Source organism: Triturus cristatus, chromosome 12, assembly GCF_964204655.1.
Source record: "Triturus cristatus chromosome 12, aTriCri1.1, whole genome shotgun sequence".
Classification (NCBI taxonomy): Eukaryota; Metazoa; Chordata; class Amphibia; order Caudata; family Salamandridae; genus Triturus; species Triturus cristatus.
In genome coordinates this window covers 794246749-794260047 of record NC_140595.1, presented here as the reverse complement: position 1 = coordinate 794260047, position 13299 = coordinate 794246749, and the positions used below count along the sequence as shown (strand labels likewise).

At 43.8% G+C, this 13299-nt stretch overlaps 1 protein-coding gene across 2 annotated transcripts in view; it reads right to left on the bottom strand.

The window, feature by feature from the left end:
* Positions 1-559: 559 nt before the first annotated feature.
* Positions 560-13299, bottom strand: part of YBX2 (Y-box binding protein 2) — a 400311-nt gene continuing 387571 nt past the window's right edge. For both annotated transcript variants that reach the window (XM_085638013.1, XM_085638012.1), the window contains 2 exons: positions 1346-1434; positions 560-850 (listed from right to left, as the gene is read on the bottom strand). In XM_085638013.1, the coding sequence (XP_085494139.1) occupies positions 1381-1434 (54 nt within the window). In that variant the 3' untranslated portion in view covers positions 560-850; positions 1346-1380. The remainder of the gene's footprint in view (positions 851-1345; positions 1435-13299) is intronic.

Here is a 13299-nt window from a genome sequence, read left to right as displayed (position 1 = left end):
AGAGAAGGAAAGGCACCCTGATTTTCATGGGGACAGAGAAGGAAAGGCACCCTGATTTTCATGTGACTTTGGACTAGAGTGCCAGGGAGAGTCACATTTCTTTTTCAATTTGAACTTACCCAACTACTTGGAATGTGAATAGTACCTTTTGCATGACTTGAAAGAAATGCAGAGCTGCACACCACCTACAGCCACTCTGAAGTAATACAGAAAAAAATCTCTAGTTCTAGTCTGGCACCTGGGATATTCCCAAGATCAATCTGCAGTCAGAAGTACCCATCAGATAATGGGCCTTTTGGACCTGCTCAGATTTGAAAAATAGGTAGAATGGTTGTTGTCTGAGCCACTAAGCACTACTTACCCCAGAAAGGACAGCTGTCTGAACTTTCATTCCTTGTGTGTTACAAGCTATAGAAGGAAAAATAAATCGGATTTAAAAATGACAAATTAGTGTAGTCTCAAGGTCCAGCCTGGCAGCTCTGAATTAAAAAGGTTATCAACTTAGAGAGTATGTCTTGCATGGACTGAGATTGTAGAAATCACAACTCTGAACACCACATTATCTGCAAATTCCATTTTTATTGAGGCCCCAAACTGCACAAGAGTCACACAATGTAGATTGTAAAAGGGAGGGGAAAAACAAATTGAAGTCAGCATGTTCTCATCCAACCTGGACAAGTATCTGGGGTATACGTCACCCCAAAGTAGTAGCAGTATGTGAAGTCACCCATGCCAAGACTGTGCGCTGCTGATACGCAATAAAAGGAAACCATGGGTTGAGTGGTTAAGGGAAATGCAGGATCATCTTCATGCAGCTGGAGAAAGTGAGAAACAGGGTTTTGGTTGGCACCTAGAGGGAAAAAAATCAATTAGAATTGTACTGTTCAATCCTACAATGTTCAATAGCCAGACTTCCTTTTACAAAAAAAAGTTTCACCCCTTCACATTTGCAACTGTTAGTCCATCAGAGAACCTCCAGCACAATATGGAAGGGAGGTGCAAAGAAGCTGGTGGGTGCAGCCTCCCACGTGATAAAATTGTTTAGATTAAGCCATCTGAGAGATGTGGCATGTTTAGGAAAATCTGTTTGAGAGCTTCGAAGACTGCATCACAATGTCCAGGCTCAAGACCAAAGGATCAACTTATCAGCATGACACTGAGCACTGCCTAGTGCCAATCATTCCAACTGTTTGAAAACCAAACTGATTAACTCCTAACTCACAAAGGTGAGGTGTTTTACAAGTGATTCTAGCGTTTAAGGCCAAAGCAATTCCATGCAACTAATTTCCACCATGCTGACTGAATTCATTGAAGTAAAACATGTTACTCATGCTCATCCCCTTACCCTGGGTGTTATGGTGGTCTTCAGGTGTAGCGAGATTACTCAGATGTGATACCGATTGATGGGTCACCACCAGCCTCAGTAACTGAAGTCTGAAAGGAAACAGATACCAGGTTCAGTCACATTAGCTACACTCCGGTAATGGGGTGTGAAGAAATAAAGCAAAAGGAGTGGAAGGGAGACTAGGAAGTTTAAGTCAAATGGGATTGTATATATACCAAAGAGTGAAGGAAAGCTTCTCAGCTTTTGCTTGTCCTCTTACAGCTGCGAGGATATTTACTATGCTGCATTCAAGGACTGAAACTAACTAGTGCTGACACTGGGGGAGGTGAGGGATTACAGTCCCTGCTTGTGAACCCCAACACTGGAGAATTACCAATCATACCCATTTAGTTCCTACATGGTCTTGACATAGGCTACATCCTCCATGGAGTACTTAGTGAGCAACACTTGCACTGTTGCCCTGCAGGTCTGCGATAGGGAGAGGTATTTGGAAGGGCACATGAAGCAGTCATCTTGCTGAATTATTGGAAAGCACAAGATGCATCAACTCCACTGAGATTCTAAGGCCAATACTAGAACATGACTATCCACTTGGCAATAGTAGTATTGCTGGCTCTGCCGGTCAAACCCTGAAGCAAACTGTTCTCAACATTGAACTACAACATCATGACAAGCTTTCTTTGCATACATGTTTATACCATTGGTGTTCCAGGGACACAGCTTGTGCAGATTCTACTGTATATGGATAGAGAATCCCATGTCAATTTTTATACACACACCAGATGCATTTATCAATCACTGATCCTAGGAAACTGACACCAATGAATAGTAAAAGGACACTGCACTGATTCCTAATCACTCACTCAGAGGGAACTAGAGAAGTTTCATCGCGCCACCCACAGAAGTCAAGTTGACTGAGTAGGTTCATAATGCCAAAATGACTGCATTTTCGGGAGCAAAATCTGCTTTTACGATATAGGTCTTACCTTTCATTATCAATTTAGATTTAAAGGCCTTAATAGTGGTCAATTAACCTGTATCACTTTACTACGGCTATTACAAAGATAGGTTGCGACCAAACAATGCTTATGCATACCAAAAAATGCTGTGAATTGCTCAAGCTATGGTGTCACAAACCTTTATTTGAAATAGTGATGCAGTCTTTATTCTTTCTACAATGGTGGTCAGTTAGTTCTTCTCCCAAGCCTGAGACACTGAGCACTAAAACAATAAATAGGTTATATGTGCCAACACCCAACAACTAACTTTATGACTACCAGGACTCTATTCCAAAAACCGGTGCTGTGAGAGCAATAAAGAATCTACAATTGGAGCATCCACCAGAAATTGCACTAATAAAGGTAGCTTGCCCTTCTGTGGATACTTCTAATTGCAGATTTCGTAACTTAAGGATACCATAGCAGTACCTTCTAAAGGTGAAGGCCCAGCGAGTGGACTCAAACATCTTGCAGTATCGAGCAGGCGGTTCATGAATGTACAGACACCTGTATCGCATCCTAGTAGATATGCAGAAAAGGCCCCCAACCCTACACCGTACAAGCCAATCCGGTCATAGAAACCTTGGATCCATGTGCAATGAGCTCACAGGCCTTCGGGGGCTTCTTCTCAGCACATAGGAGCCTTCAATACTGAGGACTATCATTCTCAAAAGGTCCTTTTCTGTACAGCATTAATTTTCTTTGCTCAAAAAACTAACACAAAAATCTCATCTGCACAATTGACATGTGTGGCCAACGTACTAGTTCAATGCCTTTTTAAGGTCAAGCCAATTCATCCTTGCCTTCAGAGAATGGGATGGATTGAAACACTAGCATTGTACTGGACTGGCCAACATGGAAAGGAGGCACAATTTTGGGCTAAAAGGCCACCCAAGTAATCATCACTAACATCCAGAAAGGTCGTGAAGGTTGGTTTCACGTAGAGTTCCTGCAGGTCTCACAGCGTGCAGAGGTGATGACAATCTGGATGACTGTTCTAAGCATCAGTAGTCACAGCAAACCAAAGTGAAACTGCTCAAAGGTTGTCATCATAAGAAAAGTCAATACCAAGTTAAAGTCTTACTAGGGCATGACAACCTGATTTAGACTGAAAGGCAACTTAAATCTTTGATAAAAACTCAAAAACAGGTGATTTAAATGGATATGGTTGATCAGATGAGTAAATGTCATAAGAGCCAACAGGACCCTTCAGTGCGCAGATTGTGAGGCCTTTCAATCAATCAATCTTACTTTATTTCGATTTAAATTATAAATCATAAAAAGCATACAATAAAAACATTCAATAAAATTCCAATCCTTTAAAAAAATATAAAAAGGAACAAGATTGTTTCCAAGTTAAAAGAAAGGTCTCTATCTTACAAGAACTTTCTATAAACCTAGCCAAAAACATTAAAATTATCGAAATTATAACATTAGATAGACTCGATAGCTCTTTGATCTAGAGTCTTTCGATGATGAACGATGGATTTAAAAAAAGTGGCTACTGTAAATACCAATAAGTCTCCCTCCAACATCTGCAAAAAGAGTAAGGCTGGGCGACATTGTCTGAGTCCAGTGCGCCTCAAAAAGGGAACAAGCAGTTTTTTCCTAATTTCTGCTAAAAATTTACAGAAAAGGACAGTGCGGAGAGTTGATTGTGGGGAAATAAGGTCACAAGAGCAAGCAGGTAAAATTTTGGCCCAGTTGTTTTGAACTGGGAAGGCAATTATTCGATGGAAAATATTCATCCTGAGTCTTACCAATAAGTATCGCTCATAGCTGGTCATATTTAGAGAAAGATAGGGCTGCAGTGTTGGTATCGATTGAATCATTAGACTATGAGTGACAGATGGTTTACTAACTTCGCTCAATAGTCTCATCTCCTCCAGATGGGCGAGTGCTTTAGTTTTTAAGATCTTTCTCGACACCTCACATATTGATGTGGGATTGTAAAAGTACTTATCCCAACCCAAATCATGGAAGAAGGTTGCAATATGCCGCAGCCACTTTGACCTGTGGACGTTATCCAGGGTTAGACAGTCCAACAGGAGCGACTGGGTAAGGGTGGCTTTATCTGATGACCATATTTTACGCCATAGCAAAAGTGGCTCCACTTTTGCTAGGTCCGCCAGATGTACAAGACCCACTTCTAGATGACAAGCGAAAGTTCCCGTACTCCCCGGAACTGAAAGGAGAGACCTCAGAAAGGAATTTTCAACTTTCTGGATAGTGTCCGTGTTCACGAAGCCCCAGAGAGCGGCCCCATATAAAGCCACTGATAAACATTTGGCTTTATAGATCTGGATAATTTCAGTTGGAGCTCTATTGCCCAATTTCCTAATGCAGTTGAGGAGGGCTGTAACTGTTCAAGAAGAGTAATCTTCGAGTTTCCACTGCCGCTTTCCAAGATAATTTGTGGTCCATTGTTATGCCTAAGTAAGAGTAAGTATGGGTAGAAACTAATTTTTGGTTGTTCAAGTAGATACCCTTCATTTTGTTTGTGTTTGTGTGGGAAGAACTTGACCTTATGACGAAGGTTTTAGTTCTATTTATCCTGAGGTCAAGACTCGCCATGAATGTAAAGTATCTATTTAGATTTTTTTGTAGTTCACGGGGGGTACGGGCCAATATGACCGAGTCACCTGCATAAAGTAGTGCAGGAATTGGACGCTTATTTATCATCGGGAGATCCTGGGATTCCTTCAGCATCTTTTTCCAGAGCGTTAGTATATAATGTAAAAAGAAAAGGGGCTAGGACACATCCTTGCCTAACCCCTTTTTCTACTGGAAATGGGTCCGTCAGCTCCCCCCCCCGCCCCATAACGGACTCGAGCAGAGGCATTAGCATAAAGTTCCCTAACAAATATAAGCAAGTTCGAAGGGACCCCCATGTCAGCCTATATTACCCAAAGTTTGGAATGGGAAACACAATCAAACGCGGCTGACAAGTCCACGTAGACCATATACAAATCTCCTTTTTTAATATGCACATACTTGTCAATTAAAAGCGAAAGGTTTAGGGCCTGCTTGATGGTCCCCAGGCCCTGACGAAACCCGTACTGTAAATCTGAGATGACCCTACCTTCATCAGCCCAATCTTGCAATTGTTCTAGAATGACTACCTGCCATCTTGCCCAGGGAGTCTAATAGAGAGATTGGGCGATAGCAGGATACTGAGTCCCGGTCACCCTTCTTGAAAATGGGGACTAGTACGGATTTTGACCAAGATGGTAATAAACCCATCTTGCAGGTTGCATTCAGGACTCTGGTTAAAATAGGGATCCAGAGGTCCACTTGATCTTTAAATAGGTCGATAGGAACACCGTCTGGGCCCGGTGCCTTCCCGTTCTTGCTTGCATTCAAGGCCGAGGCGGTCTGTTCCAGAGAAAACTGTAAATCAATAGGGTAAATTGAGGATGGTTCATTTGGAGGGTTAGGATTCAAATAATCTAAGTCCTGGAGTTCGGGGGATTCCTTATCTGCCGAGAAAGTTTTGGAAAAGTATAGGACCCATTCCTTTTCCTCAATCGCTAGATCTAGCTTAGCATGATGTGTGTTGTCATTCAGGAAAGGGGACTTTACTACTTGCCAGAAGGTTGCCATGTGTTTTTGGGAGCAGGTTTCGTGCAATTGTTCCCAAAGCTGGGTTTTTAGTTCTTTTTTCCTGGTTCTTAGAGCGGGATTATAAGCTTTCCTAAGTGTTAATATCTCCTGTGGTACCCTAAGTGTTTTTCTCAGTGCCGTTTTTAAATTAGAATATGCAACTGTGCAATCATGGTTGAACCAACCTTTGTTTTTTTGAAACATGTTTTGTTTCCACCCCCAATACTTCGTTTATTGCCATAACAATCCGTTCGAAGCTTACGATAACCTCTGAGTGGGTTGAATGTGGGTTGAGACAAGTCATGATGGATGGGTTGGCCCTCGCAATCACTTGTTTAGTCACCTCCATAGGTACTACGTTCCCCCATTTGAGTGCATATCCATTCAGTCTGGTCAACGCTAGGTTATTTTGTGATAGAATAGTTCTCATGCCTCTCTTTAATTTGTGAGTCAAAAAGAGAGAGATACTAAGGGGATAATGATCACTGAGCGGGACTAAATGTCTAGTGAAAACAGCATCTTCAGTCCTCTCAACATTTGAAACCAGAATATAATCTATGGTTGTCGAGCACCCTCTCCCATGAAATGTGGGAGCCAAGGTTTGATTCCTTCCATTCCTGATGTTTGCTTGAACCAAATCTAGTTCAAATAAGGTTTCATTTAGGTAGTTACCTAAAGTTGAGTGTCTGAAGTGAGGTATTGGGTTATCAAATTCATCCAAAATGCCACATATGTTCTTGTTATCAATATAGTGGCATGGACCAAGATTGAAGTCCCCCCCCCAGATAATCACCGCATCACTTATTTTCTTCGTCATGCTGGATTTTAATGTGGACCGCATCTGGGATACCACGGAAATTGTTTCAGCCTCAGGGAGGTTATTATAGAAATTCACTATAATAAAGCTGTCCCCATTATTTAAACTCAACCTAAGAATCTGGATGTTTAGATCAAGGTTCATGGGGACTACTTTATTTATGTTTAGGAGGTTTGAAATATAAATTGATAAACCTCCTTTCGCTCTGAGACGGAAGGTTGGGCAGAAGAAAAAAAAGTTTTATAACCTACCATGTGTATCGGTTCAACAGTCCAGGTCTCTTGGAGTGCTAAGACATCAAACCTGGGACCAAAATTCCTCCATATATCGTTGGTAATCTTAGAGCGTTGTCCTGCAATGTTCCAAAATAAGACTGCTACTTGAAATTTTAACCCCTCTCCTAAGCATGACTGAAAATTGGGAATAAAAGATTTGAGTTCTGTTCTGTATTTAGAATAGGTTGAGTTTTGTCTAAGATTTTGTAATTAAGTGGTAATTCCGTAGGTAATAAAGGATTCTGGATATGCTTTAGATTAACATCCTGAGACATATGCATGACAGAATTAATGTTAAGATTGTCCTCCATATTAGTAGAGGGCACCTTTTGAAATCTATCAATATCATTGTTTTCTACTCCATTTAGGTTCAGTCAATCCACTCCTTCCAGGTCTATCAATTCTGCGTATCGATTATAAAGAGGTAGGAAGTAATCATCCTGATGACAAGATGAAGGACAAGGACGATACTCGTGGCGTTGAAAGGAAGACCTTGGTTGACCAGACTGATAACAAGTTGGGGTCATAAAACAATTCCGCTGAGGCTGAGATAGTGCGGTACGGTATTTGTAGTTCTCTGCGAGAGACCTTACCGCGTTATTCCTATATTGATGAGAAGAGTTGTAATAATCTCTCTGGCCTGGAAAAGGGGGCCTTAAACGGTCCTCTGGGTGTTGTGACTTATAAGTAGCAGTCACTTTGTCGATTGTAGGAGGGCCTGAGGTAAATGTCTTGGCGTTGGAGTAATGGACTAGTACGCCCATCCAGATTTTGAATCAGTATACTCGAATTATTTTTAGCAGAAAAGTGTACTCTGGGATAGAAGTAGGTCAAATCACGTACCTCGATTGAATTAGAAGATTTAAGAGAAGGATAATTTAGGATGTATCTTACAGCTCTTTTGTCTCTGAAGTTAATCGTTATAATGTCGCCCATGATATCCTTTGTCCTACTTCCTAGCCAGGAGAGACGCCTAACAAGAAGGATTTCTCCATTGATCTCTGGGGGAAGAGGGCGTTTCTGTCTGAGCCAAAATATAACTTTATTTTTTATTTGGCTGTGGTCTTCTCTTTTTCCATCCTCTAGGGGAGGGACTCCAGTTAGGACCACCACCAAGGGAACTGCTTCTGGGGGAAGGTCTACGTTAAAAAAAACTTTTGAGTGGGTGTCCTTGCCAAATCTTCAGACTCAGTATGTATTACGGTTGTTTGTTTAGGGTTTAGTTGGCTATTGGATTTCATAACCGCCTCTACGTCCTTATCTTTAGATTGCACATCTGTACTTGTAGTTTGAGGAGGCATCGTGTGCTGGATGTTTAATTTTGCCGGGCTGGTAGCTCTAGCAATCAGTCCCTCCTGGTTATTGTTACTTATGGTCGATACAATCAGTGGAGGGAGTGGTAAAGACCTTGCTAGTTCCTTGGTTCCCTCCTTAATCTCCTCAATTGTCTTTTCTAGATTCCCCAATTGTCGGGCTATGAATTTTAATCTTTCTGTTAATGGTAATATGAGTGATCTAATCAATTTCCCAATATTCTCCAATAATATAGTATCTGATGGTTTCGATTTGGGCACTAATATCTGGTATAGGAGTTTTTGTTATAAGATTGCTTAATTTAGCAGTTGTAATGTTGCTTTTGGACTTAGGTTTTTTGATAGAGGCCCCTTCTTTTTCCTTTTTAGTATGGAGCCTTGTGGCCCTGAACTTTCAGAAATCTTAGCTGCATTTCGGACAGTCTGCACTGGGGACAGTGAATCATCCATCAAGACATTCCTTTCAGCTAGAGTGTTATTCAAACAAAGGGATGAAATGACAATATGCTCATTGTCTAGATCTGGTGGAGAAGTAATATCTCTAAGAAGTAGAGGCGTGCCATCACCAAAGGAAGCATTAAGACCGTCACTTCCATGAGATATGATGGGTTGTGGTGACATCACTACCTGCGAGGAGAGAAGGGATAAACGACTTTTTTACGTGTTCGACGGACCGTCGTCTCAGCCCGTAAATCGTCTAAAGCCATTGCCTTATCTATTTCTGTGATAGGCCTAATAACAAAATTGTCCAATGTCCCTCGATTAGCGTGTCCTCTCCTCAAAGGCTTTTCTTTAGAGGCGGACAAATTCATAATGGGTGTTACAGTTAATGCGTTTACCAATACAACGAAGCTACAACTGCGAATGTAGTAAATGGTAAACAACAGCTATAACACGTGAGTTAACATATGTCAATGTTCGTGTCATCCAGGTAACTTACTAATCGATGTGCATGAGGTCAAGTGCGAGGAACGTCCTGGAGCAGCAGAATGGAAAATGGCCCAGTCCAGTCTCCTCAGTCCTCTGAGGGCCTCAGAGGGCCCGCCCTTTGACCGGGCTTAGCCCGGCGCCGCCCGCACGCGGTCCCGCGACCAGTTTAAATAGCGCCTCCAGGCGCGAGTGTCCACCTATCGACTTCCGGGATAGAAGTGGAGGAGTCTGGGGATTGTGGTCCCACCTCCACACAGCGGCCGCAAAGGTGACTGTAGTGGCGGCGGGAGGGAGACCTGACCAGCAGAGCACAGACTCAGGTAGGGAGAGCCCCAAGGTAGTAGAATTCAGGTGACCAGTCCAAGCTTCGAGGGTATCACAGCGCCAGCTCCACCGGGAATGTGACCAGTTTAAATAGCGCCTTCAGGCGCGAGTGTCCACCTATCGACTTCCGGGATAGAAGCGGAGGAGTCTGGGGATTGTGGTCCCACCTCCACACAGCGGCCGCAAAGGTGACTGTAGTGGCGACGGGAGGGAGACCTGACCAGCAGAGCACAGACTCCGGTAGGGAGAGCCCCAAGGTAGTAGAATTCAGGTGACCAGTCCAAGCTTCAAGGGTATCACAGCGCCTTTCAAAAACCACATCTGAAAGCTTGTTCTGCAGGGGGTCAGCATGACAAGCCAATGCCAGGCAACTAGCTTCTCCCAGCATCCAGAGTAGAATGACTGGTCGACTGGAAGTTGATTGCAAGGATAACTGTAGGAAAGTGCCTCTTTTTGGCATGATTAGCCCCCAATCTTTGTCTGATGTAATTTCAAACTAAGTGCAGTGAGTCCCTGCTAACCAGAAACTCAGTGCCAGATCTCCTTTCCCTAAAACTGTTCTAAGATTTGCAAAACTTCTGTTTTCCCTGTGAGCCCCCAGTGGACAGTACCACCAGTACCTGGGGAATGGGGACAGAAGGTACCCTAGGGACCCCTCACCCGTACCCAGCGGTGCTGCTAACCTAGGCTGCATGTCCAGGTGCAAGGCAAACCGTTGACATGGCACAGCCCTGTGCGCCATGCCACCCTTACACTGCATAAGATGAAATCAAGTTACTTACCTGCAACTTTGGTTCTCCAGTATTGGTAACTTTCATAGATTCCCATAGCTTGTATCATTCCCCGTCGTCGGAATGGGAGCCTCGGAAAATAAAAAATACCATAGCAGTAGGTACAAAAGAGAAAAAAAGGCTTAGGCCTCATCTCATTTTGTATCATAGCCACCTCTTTTTGTAAAAGAGACCAAAATAATACAACCTCCAATCCGATTAGCCTCACCCCATAGAACCCTCCTGAGAGAACCTCAGATTTTCGTAGCCGTTGTGGGACAATATAACAGAATATGCTGACGGCTGCGCTTTCCCAGGGGAGGAGGGTGGGCGCATGGGAATCTATGAAAGTTACCAATACTGGAGAACCAAAGATACTGGTAACATGTTTTCTTACTCCAGTATTGGAACTTTCATAGATTCTCATAGCTTGTATCAGAATAGCTAGCAGTTAGGAAAAAGGGGGCACATTTTGTGTAATACATTGTATCACCTTGCATGTGTATCAGCATGAGAAATAAGTTACCAAACATTAGTCACTAAACATCAGATACAGAATGTGCAAACCAATAACAGGAAGGAGGGTTAGAAGGGAAAGCTCACTGCAAGATTCCTTAGGACAGCCTGTCCCACTGCAGCATCGCTCCGCGTGGAAGGCTCCAAGCAGTAATGTGTCGTGAAGATATGGGCACTGCTCCACGTAGCTGCCCTGCAAATGTCTGATCAGTAATCCAGCGAACAGAGCAGCTGAAGATGAAACTGATCTTGTCGAGTGCGCCCAGACCCGCCCTTCTAGGGGCTTACCAACCGCTTGGTGACCGTAGTGGATCGCGCTGGCAATCCATCATGCAACCCCTTGTTTTGAAAGGGGAAAACCTTTGTGAGGTGCACTGAAGGCGACAAAGAGCCGAGTAGATCTCCTGAAGTCCTTGGTGCATTGGATATAAAATGTTAAACATCCAGAGACTGAAGAGACCTCTCCGCTGGAGTTGTTGGTCTAGGGAAAAAAGACTTCCAAATGATTGGTTCATTCAAATGAAAATCCGAAGGAACCTTTGGGATGAAGTTTGGATTTGTCCTCAGGATAAGAGTGTCTTTTTTACTGCCATGGTGACCGAAAAAGCAGTATTTATCAATCGAGGCTGCCCGAAGTGGAGCAGGGTCTGGGGGGCCTGGAATAAATACAGGGGATAAATCTGTGAGCCACCAGAGATAAGGGGGGGGGGGGTCTGACAAAGAAAATGACGGGGAGTCTGGAATGTAATGCATGGAATATTGTCTTCTGTTGTGGTATATGTAATATCCGTAAGCCAAATGTCGTAAAACCACTGATGTCTGGATATAATGCTCATAATGCTTGAATATGCTACCTGATTAATTTGTGCCTTGACTATAATTACAATAAAGTTTATTTTAAAGAAAGTGTCTTTTTTGAACTGCAAGAACGGATCCTTAATAGTGAGAGCCTGAAGTTCACCAACCCTCCTGGCTGATGTTAAAGCGAGGAGTAGTGCCACCTTCCATGAGAGAAATTTAAGATCCGCCCTATGAATTGGCTCAAACGGAGGCCTCACGAGTTGAGCAAGGACCAAGTTGAGCTGCCACATGGGTGGAGGTCTAACTGGAGGGAAAACCCTAAAAAAAAGTCCTTTTACAAATTGTTTCACGATTCTCACAGACCAAAGAGAAGGGCCTGAAGATGTTCGTCTGAACCTAGAGATCGCCGCCAGGTGCACCTTGATAGAAGAATGCGCGAGACCTGACTTGGCCAGAGACCAAATGTACGGCAAAATCTGATGAGGAGCAGAAAAAAAGGGTGAATGTTCTGTTGGCGGCACCATAGGCAGATACATTTCCATTTTCAATGATGGGTCTTATTCGTACTTGGTGCGCGGGCCTGAGCTAGCACCTCTACATTCTTGAGGGATATTCAAGCCCTGAAATTCTCTGTGCTCAGGAGCCACGCAGTCAACTGCAGAGAGCTCGGGTCAGGATGTGCCACTTGGCCCTGGGACATCCTCAATAGAGAAGGAATTGGATGATCCTGGGAGAGCAGGAGAAGCTCTGTAAACCAAAACTGGCGGGGCCATGCCGGTGCCACTAGAATCATTCTGCAGGGATCTGCTTTGAGCTTCCTGAGTAGTCGTGGGATTAGCTGGATTGGAGAAAAGGCGTAAACAAAGGCGCCTGACCAGGCCATCGAAAGTGCATTCCCCAATGATCCCTGATGGCATTCCCTGCTTGCGTAGAACTGGCATTTCCTGTTCTCTGGAGTGGCAAACAGGTCTATGGAGGGTCTGCCCCAAAGATTGAAAACTCCAGAGTGAGCTGATCCAACTACCACTCGTGGCTCACAGATGAGACAACTTAGCGTATCCACGGTCTTGTTGAGGGCACCCGGAAGATGTTCCCCCCGAAAGTGAAATTTGGTGACAGATAATCCACTCCCAAATCTCTTGTGCTTCCTTTGACAGTAGAGGAGACCTTGTTCCACCCTGCTTGTTCACGTAATGCATGGCCGTCGTGTTGTCTGTACGGACCAGAACGGTGGATTTCCGAATCGTCGGAAGGAAAGCCTATAAAGCTAAACAAATCGCTTTGAGCTCCAGTAGGTTGATGTGGAGAAGACGTTCGGGCCGCCAGCGGACGCTCACTTGAAAGGTCTTGCAAGACCGCGCCTCAGCCTTCCAGAGAGGTGCCCGTGGTAAGTATCAACGGAGCTGGAGTGACTGAAGGCGAGACCCTTTGAGATATTGTCCTTGACCATCCACCATCTGGCTGCCTCTTTCATAAGAGGAGTGATGATTACTTTGTCGTCGAAAGAGCCTTCTGCTTGGCGCCACTAAGTCCAATTGCTCTTGGAGCGGGCGCATACGAAGTCTGCAATGCGGAATAAAGGGAATGGAAGATGAGATTGATCCTAG